This window comes from Esox lucius, chromosome 6 (assembly GCF_011004845.1).
Source record: "Esox lucius isolate fEsoLuc1 chromosome 6, fEsoLuc1.pri, whole genome shotgun sequence".
In the NCBI taxonomy this organism is placed as follows: Eukaryota; Metazoa; Chordata; class Actinopteri; order Esociformes; family Esocidae; genus Esox; species Esox lucius.
This window is the reverse complement of record NC_047574.1, coordinates 12,038,448-12,053,473: the sequence shown is the minus strand read 5'-3', so window position 1 is coordinate 12,053,473 and position 15,026 is coordinate 12,038,448. Positions and strand designations below refer to the sequence as shown.

The 15,026-nt window shown below is 41.1% G+C and overlaps 1 protein-coding gene across 25 annotated transcripts in view; it reads right to left on the bottom strand.

The window, feature by feature from the left end:
• Positions 1-832: 832 nt before the first annotated feature.
• Positions 833-15,026, bottom strand: part of kcnma1a (potassium large conductance calcium-activated channel, subfamily M, alpha member 1a) — a 189,418-nt gene continuing 175,224 nt past the window's right edge. For 16 of the 25 annotated variants that reach the window (XM_034292747.1, XM_029120535.2, XM_029120536.2 and 13 more), the window contains 5 exons: positions 12,528-12,722; positions 11,950-12,068; positions 9,637-9,861; positions 6,587-6,615; positions 833-5,632 (listed from right to left, as the gene is read on the bottom strand). In XM_034292747.1, the coding sequence (XP_034148638.1) occupies positions 5,481-5,632; positions 6,587-6,615; positions 9,637-9,861; positions 11,950-12,068; positions 12,528-12,722 (720 nt within the window). In that variant the 3' untranslated portion in view covers positions 833-5,480. Of the gene's footprint in view, positions 5,633-6,586; positions 6,616-9,632; positions 9,862-11,949; positions 12,069-12,527; positions 12,723-15,026 lie in introns of those variants that run through there. The other 9 variants (XM_029120549.2, XM_029120539.2, XM_029120548.2 and 6 more) reach the window with 2 other exon arrangements.

Here is a 15,026-nt window from a genome sequence, read left to right as displayed (position 1 = left end):
TGTTATTTTGAGGGGACAGCAAATGTACACTGTTATACAAGCTGTACACTCACTACTTTACATTGTAGAAAAGTGTCATTTCTTCAGTGTTGTCACATGAAAAGATGACCAAATATTTACAAAATATGAGGGGTGTACTCACTTTGGTGAGATACTGTATATACACATTTTCAACGTATGGAATACAGTACATCCCTCGTACCCACCAGGGATTGGTTCTGCCAACCCTCACCGATGTGGAAAATCGCCATTAAGTGACGCCCCCTTCAAAATCCCTCCCTGACACCCAGTTACCCTACACAACATGCCCCATTACCCCAGTTACCCTACACAACATGCCCCTTTACCCCAGTTACCCTACACAACATGCCCCTTTACCCCAGTTACCCTACACAACATGCCCCATTACCCCAGTTACCCTACACAACATGCCCCTTTACCCCAGTTACCCTACACAACATGCCCCTTTACCCCAGTTACCCTACACAACATGCCCCTTTACCCCAGTTACCCTACACAACATGTCCCATTACCCCAGTTACCCTACACAACATGCCCCATTACCCCAGTTACCCTACACAAAATGCCCCATTACCCTTTCCATGGTCTTATTGCACCATAATATTGTAAATATACTGTGAATAATGTAAATAAAATGTAGAATATAGAAGATATAAAACCCTTATAAATACATTGGATGGCTGAAATTAGCGCGTTTTTAGAAAGTCGGACTTCTTGAAACATTTCTGTGGAAAGTTGAGTTCGCGAATGTGGAATCGCGGATAGCTGGGGGAATACTCTATACACTGGAAAGAAATGAGAGGAGACGTTCCAATTTTAGAACACAAATACATCCATTTTAATTTGAGAAAATACAAAAAGAAACCATGTACAATTTATGTACAAACTTTTTGTACAAGACAGTATTTTTATGAGCAGATTATATTTGACAGAGTCAGGTAGATCAACTCAGCACCATCAAATTCTCCATGTATCCATTCTAGCTTTGACAAATCCAAATGAAAAAGACTGCTATGTCAACTCCTGGTTCCTGCCCAATGACCTTGTGCTAAAGAATTAGATATGCAACATGTGAGAGCAATGTCCTGAATTCCACCTGAACTGATAGGCAGCGAAAAAAAAAATAAGTTTTTTTTTTTTTTTTTTTTTACACAAACAAAGTTTATTTTCCCCCTCAAAATCAACATAAAAATTGCCACCTGCAATTTCAATGTGTTGTTAAGACTTTAATCCCCCCATAGTATTATATATATTATTACATTTATTACATTTTCCAGCAAATAAGTTATTATATCCGTCCTTTACAGCAAGAAAATAGATTAACAAAAATACAGTATGTAACGTAGTGTAACAGTAATGTGTGAAGTTTCATAGTCCTGACTGTTAAGTGAACTGGAACACTCCGGAACACACAGACCGGTAGACTCAAACACATGAAACAGCCCGGCATGTGCTCTGTGTGCATCCTTCAGTCATTCATACCACACAGACAAACAGGACATCTCTCCCTGCAGTCTAATGACGAGAGCTACAGACACTGCGACCAACATACGTTGCTATGTTCAGGGTTGATGAGGAGTGTCAGTACGCCATGTGTGCTTTCCTCCTTTTCAATGCCACTTTTTGCTAAAGTGGGTCTTCAAAAGGGCCCTCCTTTAGACCTAGAGCACTGCCTGGCACTCATCTGACATGGGCGCATTGATGGCTTGGATGTTCTCCATGCCAGAATATGATGCCATACACATACATGTACTTTATCTGAGAAGAACTCGTTTAATTCCTACTAATTTCCAGTGAGTAAATCAGAATGACTGAAGGATGCCTGTTCAACCACACTTTTCATGGCACTTCGTAACACCCTAAAACTTTAGAGGTGTACATTGCAAAGACTTCAACAACGAATACAAACGTATATGATATGATGTAAAGCAGATTTGTGGAGTATTTGCGCTGGAAAGAGGTAAAGCTTTAAAACCTTAAGAGGTTTCAGTCCGGCGTTATGATTTTTTTTGTCAAATCATTAACAAATTGAAAAGAAAAAAAAAAAACATTCAGTTACAATGAAATGCATCGTTGGGCTATTCTTAAGTGTCCATCTGCTTTGGGTTGTAATTTGTACCATTTCATTTCTGAGTAGTGATATTTAGGTACTACTAAATAAAAAATACATTAAAAACTCTGTAAACAAATAAGCTGTAGTGACAGTTTAAAGCAATCAATGGATATTATTATTGTAACATAAATGACAAGAGCTGACAAAATGGAATGTAAACCCTGATGCATAAAGCAATTTAAACAAGAACACAAAAGTTAAGTATGTTCTCTTTTTTATGATAATAAGCCTTGCTGAATTTATGCTACCCTATGCCTGCATTTCTGTGAAGGTTGCTATATCCAGGTCAAATTAAACCTGCTCTTTCCAACCATGAGATCACTGGAAATGTTCTTGTTGCAACAAGAATCCAGGAAAATTATCTTGGATTTCAAGTTTCTTTTTTTCTTCATATGACAAAACAATCATTTTGCCCTTTGTCAAACACTATGTATAAGGAGTCAAGTCACTGTCTGTATAGACATCAATTCCTTGTATTTTAGGCTAGCAAGTATATTATTAACAACCCAATTATACAAACAGTTTTACTGACATATCTTTTGAAAAATAATACTACTTGCTAAAAAGTGTGACAACAATGTAATCACAATTCAGAAGTTTCACGAGGCCGCAGTAGAAGTGTACCACACCCAATAGACAGACAGAAAGCTCAGGTTATGTTGCATCAGAAAGTAATGTGGTCAATATGGTGGGCTGATTTTACACAACGAATGCAGACACAAATATACGTAACTTATTTCTTTAGAAATACATTATAGTTTGTCTATACTCTCCTGGCTCACTGCAAACATCCTGAAGGTGTGCTAACAATCTCTCTTTCACAGTGTGAAACTTCCATGGAGAATGACAGTATACAGTATTTTCTTTACCATATCTCCATACTAAGAGACCTAATTTAGGTCAACCATTGGTAGTGAAGGTCACCATTTCACCCCAGGACAGAACAAATGCCTCCGATCCAGCATCATGTACCTTTCAATTGGCTCTCTGGGTATTACTTATGCCCATTGGAACTCAAATTTGTTTGCGATTGTTTACATCACATTTACGTTTGTAAAAACATCTGTAATCATATTTCGCTTGTTAATGAAAATGAGCCGTACTATTAGTAGAGCTAGGGTGTCAATTCAGCTAGAACTAAGCCCCTGTGCGTTTTATGGAGCACTCAATAGATAGAAGCTGCTTTAGATTCGATTAGATCAAGTAATCTTCTATGCAATGTCGACTTTGATTAATGACTATACTTTTATTATGGATGGTATTTGTAGCAGAGGGGGGAGGGCACTTCAGAGTTAAGAACTATTATAAGTCATTTTGGTATGATTATGTTAAATGAAAAACAATTTGGAAATAAAATGATCGGATATGTCATTATGATTGTTAATAATAATGGATTGCTTTCAGAAAGCTTTTTTTCTATGCTCATGTGTGTATAAAGTAATCATGACTATATATTGTATTGTAGCCAGGTGTAGTTTGCTGTTACATCTGTAACACCATACCCTCACCTTCCCAAGGCTGTGGCTCTGTCTGGGTTGTTTTTAGATCATAACAAAACAATCTTTTTAAAAAGGCCCCATAATGCACCTTGGCCAGTATAACAGAAAGAACACAGGCAGTGTTTTCCAGTGTTCTTTATAGTAATCAGTGGCAGCATTTAAACCAAATTATGATTGAGCTTTTCCCTTAACATTGACCAACAGAGAATTTTCCGGTGGCATGATGACATCCGGATTGGTAGCGGAGAACATCCAAGCTCTTTACTGCCTCCGTTACCAACCCTGTGCCAGGCAGTGGTTCTGGCCAAAGGAGGACCCATTGATGCCCATTTTTGCAATATGTGGCATTACTTCTCCAAATTTCTCCACAGATGAAAGAAACATTCAAATGTTATGCTTATTCATTCTTTCTTAGACCCAAATGATCGCCAACAAATAACATGGCAGAGAGGGTTTGTACTTAAAACTTCTCTTAAAGTTTTAGGGCGCACACTTAATGTTAGTTTACATTTATTCAGCTCAATCATAGCTTGGCAGATTATCGGTGATGTGACTAGGTATGATGGTGAGTCTGGAAACATTTGTTTAGTTCATTAGTTGATCCCCAAACCCCAGACGGATCTAGTTAACGTCTTTTATGTTCAAAGCCTTGATCCCACATGCTGTTCCATAGAGGCGGATCCACCAGCACAAACAAACTGATGGAGAGATGACGACTTTAATTAGTGCATTTAAATCCGATGTACCACCAATGTTCTTGCTGAGGGGACACACTGCTGCCATGTACAGTACACACATGGTATGTACACGCCATACGCATGGATGTGTCCACAACGGACCAGACTGGTTGTCCATTCACCCCTTTCATGTTTGCACATGAAGGGAAATTACAAGGTTGTTCTTTCATCCCAGGTTGATCACCTCTGCTGTATTGTCATAGGAGGGCTCAGGCACACACCATGCGATGATAGGAGCTTGAAACAGCCAAAGACATCGTTATGATCCCAGATCTGTCTCCAGCAGCAGTCTTGGCATCTCACGACAACTGATTCAGAACACGATCTCGTTTTACAGGACTGGAATGCATTCATTCAGACGATTATTCAGCGGCGTGATGACGTACAGTAGCTTACCTCAAATAATGACCTAATGAATATTTCCGCGTTACCCCAGTACAGTTGTAAACCTCTCTAAATGACGAGTGGATTTTCTCTCATTCAACAAAACGACAACCAAAAAGTTGACACTTTCAGAATGGATGTTGTGTTGCAGAGATATGTTCCAAGTCATTGTGTTTCAAAAGAACACGATCCATTTTAGTGCAAAGAGAACATAAGCAGACAGGGAGCATGAAAGTTGAGTGGTGACCTCCTCGCCAGAATTGTCGCTCTTTGGGAGACATTATGAAGTTGTGATGAGGTGAACTGCCACAACCCTCATTCTGCCACAAACAGTAGTAACTTTAGCTACAGTAGCAATGGTCTGGTCACACAAAAATGTGGTAAACTATTGCAAATAATTACAGGAAGTACTTTTTTTCTCTTTTCAACTCTTAAAATAATTTCTGTGCTAGGGGGCTGTACAATCCTTATTTGATTGTCTTATGTACATCTCTATAGAAGATTAATAAATACAACATAGTCCATTGAAGAACATGGAAGTAACATTAAAGGTATGAACATAAGGAGGTCCCTTCCAGTTGTGGGTCTTTATGTGAAACCCGAGTACGAGTGGAGATCAATTAATCAACACCGTCATCGTTATTGTCATCCCCGTCATCGTCATCTCTCATCCTCTCTATCCAACAGAGCGTTCAGACTTCTCAAGTCACTAAGGGGGCCTGGTTTTCAGCATTCATCTTCAACTTCCCTGATTGGTGGAATCAGACTGCTAGTGGATTTGTATTGGTTGACTTGGTTGGCCATGTGAGTGCTCATGGGCTTGATCTGAATGTTCCGTGGGTAGGCATTTTCTGGTTCATCTGTAAACCATTTCCTTTCTGTGGAGGGATGAGACAGAAAAATCTTTTAGTGTTGAATATCTACATGGTGTCAGTGTCTCAGTTTAAGAAGACATGCATAGCATGTATGACATTTAAACTCAAAACACCAGGGATCATATTGCAGGTTTCAGATCAGGCACCTAACCTCCTTCCAGGAGATGGATGTTTGGGAAGGATGCCTAAGGTAATGCAAGAGTTCTGTTGCATGAAACCACCACAGGGTTTTAAATGTGAAACCTACTGATGCATATCCCTCTAAGACTTAGTATGTCTCCCGATTTCAGGCAACATTTTCTGAGGTGGTGTCAATTTCAGGAGGGTTTTAGCCTACTCTGTCAATACCTTAGGTATAATCTTCACATGATCACATTTCTATAGTTGGTCTAATGTGTTATATAGTAGGCAACACCTTGTCACCTTGTCACTAATACAGTAATCCCTAATCTGGTTGTTTAAGTATATCCCACACTTGGACAATATCTGCATCATCCATTTGACGGCAATTAACAGGAAAGACTAAGTGGAAACACACACACCTCTCACACAATGCACATTTTCTCAAGTTGAAATAAAGCAAACCAAAGAAAAAAAAAAACATGAAGATTAATAGGGAAGTTATACAAACTAGATGCTGTCAGGAGAAAACAAAGAAAAGGCGTCATCAGGTGAATTAGGGTGTTGAGGAAGTTAAACAGAAAGGTAAGTAGAGGAGAAAGGCTGGACCTCATGCAGTGCAGAGTTGGTCCTGGGTGTGACAGGGAGAGGGCAGAGGCAGCCATTTGCTTTGTTTGTTCGAAAGCAAAAGTTAAACCGAGGCATGATGAAAATAATAAGAAGCTACAAAACCTCCCCTTGTCATAACAATCTCCACAAGGACAACGTTATGATTACAATCCCAAGTAAAGGTTGCTATAGTAATAGAAGGACATGCAGAATTGTTAACTTGCATACCTTGGCTCATTCTATTCATCCTTGTTGCACTTCAGAAAAAGGAGTAGGTATTCTAAGTAAGTGGGTTATTACAGTCTATGCAAGGCAAACAACATGTCTCAAACACAATTACTAACATGACTGGATCTGTTGGTGTACTACATCTAAAAAGAATAAACAGAAACGCCTACATTTAAAAAAATAAAAATACTATTATCTAATGGACTCATTGCCAAAATAATCTGGAATCAGATTATATAAACAACATATTTTTATATTTTATTTAACTTTACCAAACAAGTTGACCCTGATCGTGTTTGTCACATTTTTTTATAGCCCTGTCTGCGGTTAAAGTTATAGTGTCAAATGTTTTTCTTTTTCCACATTTTGTTGCACTACAAAGCTGAATTCAAATTGATTTGGCTTGTATTGTCAACAATGTACACAAAATACTACATTTCAAAGTGGAAGTTTTAATCATTTTAAAAAAATATGTATTCAACCCTCACCCTCTGGATGAAACATTTAAGAAACGTACTTTTAAAGTTTCTTTTAAAGTTTCTTAAAGGTTTGCACACAACATCTACAAAATGTTTAAGATCTATCTGCTTCGTTGTTGATAATTGCTTCAAAGACATTTAAAGTCTTGCCATTGATACATTTAGGTCAAAACTGGAATTTGGCCAGTCAGCCATTCAACGTTGTCTTGGCATGTAACTGGCCTGGTGTTTTAAGTTAAGTTTCTGCTGAAAGATGCATTTGGAGAGTTGTAGTCAGCGTGTATTGTGTGTGTTGGCTTTGCACCAGACAGAAGGACCAAAAGTTCCTTTCTTTGCCACTGTTTTTGTAGTATTTCTACACAGAATGCAATGTTTAGGAATACTTTATATTGTGTACATTTTCCCTTGTTTTCTCTTATGTTGGTTAGTATTGGTGAATTGCTACAATGCTGCTGAGCAATCCTCAATTTCAGTCATTCAACTCTTAACCTGTTTTAAAAATTTTATTGGCCACATGGTTTCATCTGGTTTGTTATTGCTGCACTATCCAAACCCTAATTAATAATGTTACCATGCTGAATGGTACAGTGCCTTGTTTTTTCATTATTCATCTACATCTCGTGCGACAATCTTTGTGAGGCTTTGTGAGGCCAGTCTTCCTGCTCTTTGTTTTTGAGTATGTACTTGGGATGTACTATTCAACAGAATATCCTTAAAGATAATAACCTGTGTTGGTTCAACAGAAATGGGGTAGTCATTCAAAGATCATGATTACACTTGTGTCTCCAGCAGGTCCACAGTGAGTTACCAGTTGCTCAAAGCCCACTTAAGAGTAGCTTGACAAACAATACTGAAAATACATGCAATTTTCCATGTTCCTGCTTGGAAACGCTAGACACTTGTTTACCACTATTAATGCAAACAGAATCTATGCAACAAATGTGATTTGTTCAATAGATATTTACTCCCAAACTTATTTCTGCTTGCTGTAACGGCGAGGGTTGAATACATCAAGACATTTCAGCTTTTTATTTTTCATAAATGTGTAAAAGGTTCTAAAAAAACCAAATTCCACTTTGACATTTTTATGTGTAGATGTGTGACACAATTTTAATGTAATCCATTTTAAAATCTGGCTGCAGCACAATACAATGTGGAAAATACTAAATTCTTTCTGAAGCACTTCGCATTGGCTTCCCTTCCCTATGAAGTCATGTTTGAGAGGCACTGAATGCAAATTCTTGGGGACATTTAAAAGAACACTAAAACACTGCAACTGATCTGTTGTCTTTAATATTAAGAAGTAATCTTCTTAAATATGAGCATCAATGATATCGCTCTGTTTAAGCAGTAGAGTTGGTAGAATGATGGCACATCTTACCATCACTATAACATTATCTTGGTAGTTTTACAGTATTGATATCCTTATTACTTAGTATAACTTAAATTATATATTGTCTTACTCTATATTATGAAAAATACATCAAAATTAAAAACACAACAAAAATAAGCATTTGAGATAGAGGACTAGGAACATGGACATGCAATGACACTGAAGAGGAACAATTACCAAACAACAAGATGGTTAAATTATGTTTAGTGTTAATTAGCAGTAAACCGGAAGATCTGCTTCTCCGGTCAACATGTCAGGTAAAATGGGCCGTTTTATTCTATCATGCTATATTAAATCCATAACCATGCCAAGCTGTGTGTACAAATAACAACATATAAGCAGGCTGAGCCAATATAAGTCAAAGCACACAACATAGATTGGCCATTCAATACTTATTCATAATTCAATGGTACATACTGTACACACACAAACTCAAACAAATATAAGTGTGATAAGTAAATAGGTGTGTAAACTAATCACTGGGTACAGTAAGAATATTATTAGATTTAATGCATTTTTCCTCAAATGGTGGGTCAACTGCATTTAATTGTCATTTAATGAGATAACAATAGATGCAGCAAAAACATACCTGACAGGACTGTCAGCATATCAGTAAAAGACCAGTTTAAAAGATCAGTTTATGGCAATGTTTCTTTTCTTTATTGGCTGCTATTTCAAATAGTTAAATACAAGTTAGATGAAAGTCTTAGATGAAATTGTAAATAATGTTTATTTTTTACAAAAATGTGTATGCATATCATAGCACCCTAGGTTCCATTGATGAGGTCATGGTTGCTATGGAGGCTGATATGTCAAAGCAAGGATGTCATGCCAATGTTTACGGTCCAAACATTGCACAAAGACAACGTGGTAATGTCACATACTAAATGCAAATCTCAATATAAACAGACAGACAGATATAATTAACCTAAACAGCATCTAACATGCACATACACCCACACACATAAACACATGCACGCACTGGCCCACACACACACACACACACACACACACACACACACACACACACACACACACACACACAAACAAACACACACCCTCCTATATGAACTAAAAACCACACCAAACTTTGATCAGGAACACATACAAGCTGTCCATGCCAAACAAACACACATATCCACACACACACTCAGGTTAAACCCAGGTCATCCACCTACTTCTGTTTGTGGCTGGCCTCCCGGGCCTTGCTGCTGCGGTTCTGTCGGTTGGTGGTAGGGATGGAGTGGACAGAGGAGCTCTTCTTGCTGGAGGAATGGGAGGAGTGAGAGCTGTGGGAAAGGCTGGCCCGGGACTGGCCCGCGTTGTGGTCAAACTGCATCAGGCAGAAGATCAAGTCTGTGGGGACCAGCTCAAACTCATAGGGAGGATTGGTGATCACATACCTGCAGATAAAGCAGGACAGCAGTTATAGGAGGATAGAATCAAACAATACAAAGTGTCTATATACACATTAAGAATAAAGAGTTAACCGAATTTGCCTAAAAAAAACAAGTGTGTTTATTTAAACATACAGTGCCTTTGGAAAGTATTCATTTTCTCCACACTTAATTTATAATGTATGTTCTTTTTGCAATCAGTTTACACACAATACCCCATAATAAATAAATGAATAAATAACCCTGTGCATTCTTCAAGGACCTCATTGTAATTTGCTCTGTTCATCCGTCCCTCTATTCTGACCAGACTCCCATTCCCTGTTGTTGAGCAGCATCCCTATAGCATGATGCTTCCACCACCATGCCTCACCGGAAGGATGGTATTTATGAGGAGATTACCTTTATCTTGCCAGATGCAGTACTCGGCATTCAGGCCTAAATGTTAGATATTGGTCTTGTCAGACCACAGAGGTTTGTCCTCATAGTCTCAGAGTCCTTTAAGTGCCATTGACAAGGCGTCATGTCGTATGTCTTACTCAGGTGTGACTTCTGTCTAGCCACTTCTATAATGGCCTGTTTGATGGAGTGCTGCAGAGATTGTTGTCCTTCCTGCAGGTTCTCCCATCTCTGCAGTGAAACTCGCAAGCTCTGTTAGATTAGCCGTTGGGTTCTTAGTCACCATCGTGAACAAGGCCCTTCTCGGCCGGTTACATAGTTTGGCCGGACAGCTAGTATCAGGAAGAGTCTTAAGGGTTGAAAACGTATTTCATTTCACAATAATAGAGCCCACTGTGCTCCTGGGAACAGTCGATGCAAAAAAAAATTTGTTTAAACTTCCCCAGATCTATATATATACAGAATTATATTAATGGCTACTACCCTGTGGTCTATGAAAATTGACTTCATGTCTCGGTTTTTCTCTGACAAGTTCTCTGAAGTCTGGGACCATAGACAGTTGTGTGCCTTTCTATATCATGTGCAATTGATTGAAATATCACAGGTGGAGTCCAATCAAGTTCTAGAGACATCTCAAAAATGATCAAAGGACACAGGATGCATTTGAGCTCAATTTGGACTCTTAACTTCTCTATTTAGTCATGTTTGAGAAGCACTGAAGGAGAATACATGAGGACATTTAAAAGAACACTAAGGCATTGCAATTGATCTGTTGTCTTCAAAATTAAGAAGTAATCTTCTTAAATATGAGCATCAATGATATCTCTCTGTTTAGGGAGTAGAGTTGGTAGAATGATGGGATTTCTTACCATAATATCATTATCCTGGTAGATTTATAATATTCTTATTATTTAATATAACTTAAATTATAAATAAAAAAATAACCCAAGGTTTCCCAGCAGAACATTGCCCAAAGCATCATACTGCCTCCGACATTTTGCCTCCTTCCCATAGTGCATTCTGGTGCCATGTGTTCTCCAGGTAAGCGACGCACACGCACCCGGCCAACCACGTGATGTGAAAGGAAACGTGATTCATTAAACCAGGCTACATTCTTCCATTGCTCCGTGGTCCAGTTCTGATGCTCACGTGCCCATTGTAAGCATGGGCACCCTGACTGGTCTGCGGCTTTGCAGCCCCATACACAACAAGCTGCAATGCACTGTGTGTTCTGACACCTTTCAGTACCAGCATTAACTTTTTCAGCAATTTGAGCTACATCAACTCGTCTGTTGGATCGGACCACACGGGCATCAGTGAGCCATGGCTGCCCATGACCCTATCGCTGGTTCACCGCTGTTCCTTCCTTGGACCATTTTGGATAAATACCGACCACTGCAGACCGGGAACACCCTTGTCAAAGTGGCTCAGATCCATACGCTTGCCCATTTTTCCTGCTTCTAACACATCAACTTTGAGGACATAATATTCACTTGCTGCCGAATATGTCCCACACATTGACAGGTGCCATGATTACGAGATTATCAATTTTATTCACTTCACCGGTCAGTGGTCATAATGTTATGGCTGATCGGTGTATGTATGTATATATATGCAAGTTCTAATGGTGTTGTAACACCTCAATTGAGGTGGATGGGACATGTTAAAGATCACAGTGGTGTCCACAAATGGCCTCACCGTTTGGTACATTGGCTAGGCGTGGCCAGATGAGCATCTCTTAATCTGTAGATTCCGAAGCACAACATATTGTACGTTTTCAATGCTTTACAGAACAAATCTCCATAGCAACCGCCATCCTGAAAATTCACAAATGACAAAAAAAAACAACATCAGGATGTGTCTGATCATAAAGCACAATTATTTGTAACAACATGATACAAGTCTTAGCAAATGTAAAAGTTCCCAGGATACAGTCTGAGTATTTTGGGTACATTTTAACAATAATGCTAAAAATGACACAAAATAACATCCTGTCAGTCGATATTTCAGAATCCAGGGTGCTATTGACAACTGGAAAACACATCACATTACATATTAAAACAACACACTACTACATTTAGGGGGGAAAGTACGCATCAGCACGAGCACGCACACAAACACCAATTCCGGAACCTTCCTTTCATCCTCCTCAAAGCTCCCCCTCGCGTGCTCTGTGTTCTTCACTTCACGTTAAGCGCCGCGAGGAGCCAAGCAGACGGGAAGGGTGCTGTTGGGGAGTGCCAAAACGTGTCAGCTCCGTTTAAACATCCACTTACCCCCAAGTCTGCAAAGGGCCCGTCGTACAGGGCCAGCTGGGCCACACGACACCTGTCTCGGTTGGCCAGTGTCTGAGGCGTGCTGTAGCCCCCGCGCAAGGCGTTCTCCTCTGCCAGAAGAGCCTCCAGCTCCGGGGTGGCTCCCCCAGTCACCAGTGTCCGGATCAGGGTGAGGATATTATCGTTGAAGTATGTCTGTGGAGATAAGAGGACGCGAAGTCCCTAAGTACCAGGACATCATTAGAGCCACAATGACAGAGTATATGTGGCTAACAGAGGAGGGGTAAGGAGGAAATATGACTAGATAGGAGTGGAAAAGGAGAGCAATAAGGAGAAGGGTAGTGAGAGGATGGGGAGGGAGGAGTTGGGAGAAACAGGGATGGTAGAGAGGATCGGGAGAGAGGAGGATGGAGAGGACAGGGGGTTTGATGAAGGGTTAGAGACAGAGAGAGGGACGGGGAGAGGAATGTTGAGTTAGAGAGCTGAGGAGACAGAGAGAGGGGAGTTGAGGAGACCGGGAGGCAAGGAGACCGGGATGTGAGGTGACAGGGAGGTCTGGTTAGAGAGGTAACAAGACGGTGATGTGTGGAGACAGGGAGCTGATGTGATGCACAGGTGTGGAGACCAGGGGGGTGTGGAGACCAGGGGGGGTGTGGAGACCAGGGGGGGTGTGGAGACCAGGGGGGGTGTGGAGACCAGGGGGGGTGGAGACCAGGGGGGGTGTGGAGACCAGGGGGGGTGTGGAGACCGGGGGGGGGGGGGGGTGGAGACCAGAGGGGGTGGAGACCAGGGGGGGGGTGGAGACCAGAGGGGGTGGAGACCAGGGGGGGTGGGTGGAGACCAGAGGGGGTGGAGACCAGGGGGGGTGGGTGGAGACCAGAGGGGGTGGAGACCAGGGGGGGTGGGTGGAGACCAGAGGGGGTGGAGACCAGGGGGTGTGGAGACCAGGGGGTGTGGAGACCAGGGGGTGTGGAGACCAGGGGGGTGTGGAGACCGGGGGGGTGGAGACCAGGGGGTGTGGAGACCAGAGGTGCGGGGGGGGGGGGGTGTGGAGGCAGAGGGGTGGAGCCCAGGGGATATGGAGGTCAGGGGGGTGGGGGGGTGGAGGCAGTGCAGAAAAGGCTTTTCTTTTCCATTTGACATACATTGTCCAGTCATGGTTTGGGCTAGGGTTAGCATTAGACTAGTTTTGTATGTTTCAAATATGATGTTTTTTTTGTTTGTTTTTTAAATAAAACATTATAAATAAAACATAATATTTTATTAAAGCCAAAGTGTAAGTGGATAGTAGAAGAAAGGAATCAAAACTAATGTCCACTCTTGAACCTGAAGATGGCAGAATTATTTAATTCAGAGTTTTAAATCTTTAATCATTCTTAAACTCTGGAGTACAATGTGCCAGCCTTTCTACTGGACCAGGGATTTCAGTTGGTTTTAGGTCTTATAGGATCTTCTCCCTACACCCCATCAGGATCTGCTTGCTCTATAACAAATCTGCCAGGACGCACACACGAACACACACTCCTTCCTTGGCCTTGAGTGAGTGGCAGCTCTTCTCTCCAGGCTTCTGACAGAGAGAACCATGAAGGATGAGCACTGCCCATTATCCACACTCACCTCTGACCACAGCCAGTGTGTGTGTGTGTGTTGGGGGATGGTACACCCCCCCCCCCCCCTCTCTAACCTTGCTCACAGTGTGACAGGCTAGAATTAAGGCATCACAGCACCAAAGACGGGCAGCGATGGTCGGACCCAAGGCACAAGTGCGACAAAAATACAGTATTTCTATTCCCTTCTTGTCTTAAGTTCTGGAACAGGGCCCAAATTTGTTGGAAGATCTTTGGGTTTTTTTTGGACCTTAAAGGCCCACCTTGCATGTCATGTGGGACATTAGAGGGAACCTCAGCACTTACCTTGTTAAAAGATCTAATAAGCTCCTTGAAAGTTTGTTCTGTGACACTTCATATGAGGAGTGTTGGCAACAACTCTCCTTTTGATGTCAGCTGAGCTGGCAGCACTGTCTGATCAATGTGGCATTTCATTTACCAACTTCTGCCTACTCCGTGACGCTGCGGTGCTGGCTGCATCTTATCTCAGGCAACCATTTCCATTAAGTCTACTTTACTCTGTGCGTGTGTGTGTGTGTGCGCTTCCAAAGACGGCCTTAGATCAGCAGCGTGTTGAAATTCATCTTTGCTACATTTCTTTTAATCAGAAAACATCTTCAGTTGAACAGCCATCATTGGAGACAACAGACATGGGTGCAGGTGAGTAGACACCACCAAGCATACACTGTTGAGTTTACACTGCATATACACTTTTCATATGCACGTCTTTCATTTAACCCTGTACACTGTCCTGTGGCTAGCAAATGCTGGGCTAGCTCTGTACACAGCCAATCATATGTCAAGCACTTGACTGCTGTATGCTGCGAAACTACGTAACAGTTATACTGCAACTTTATAGGTCAATAAATGAACCTAAATAAAATACTAGGAA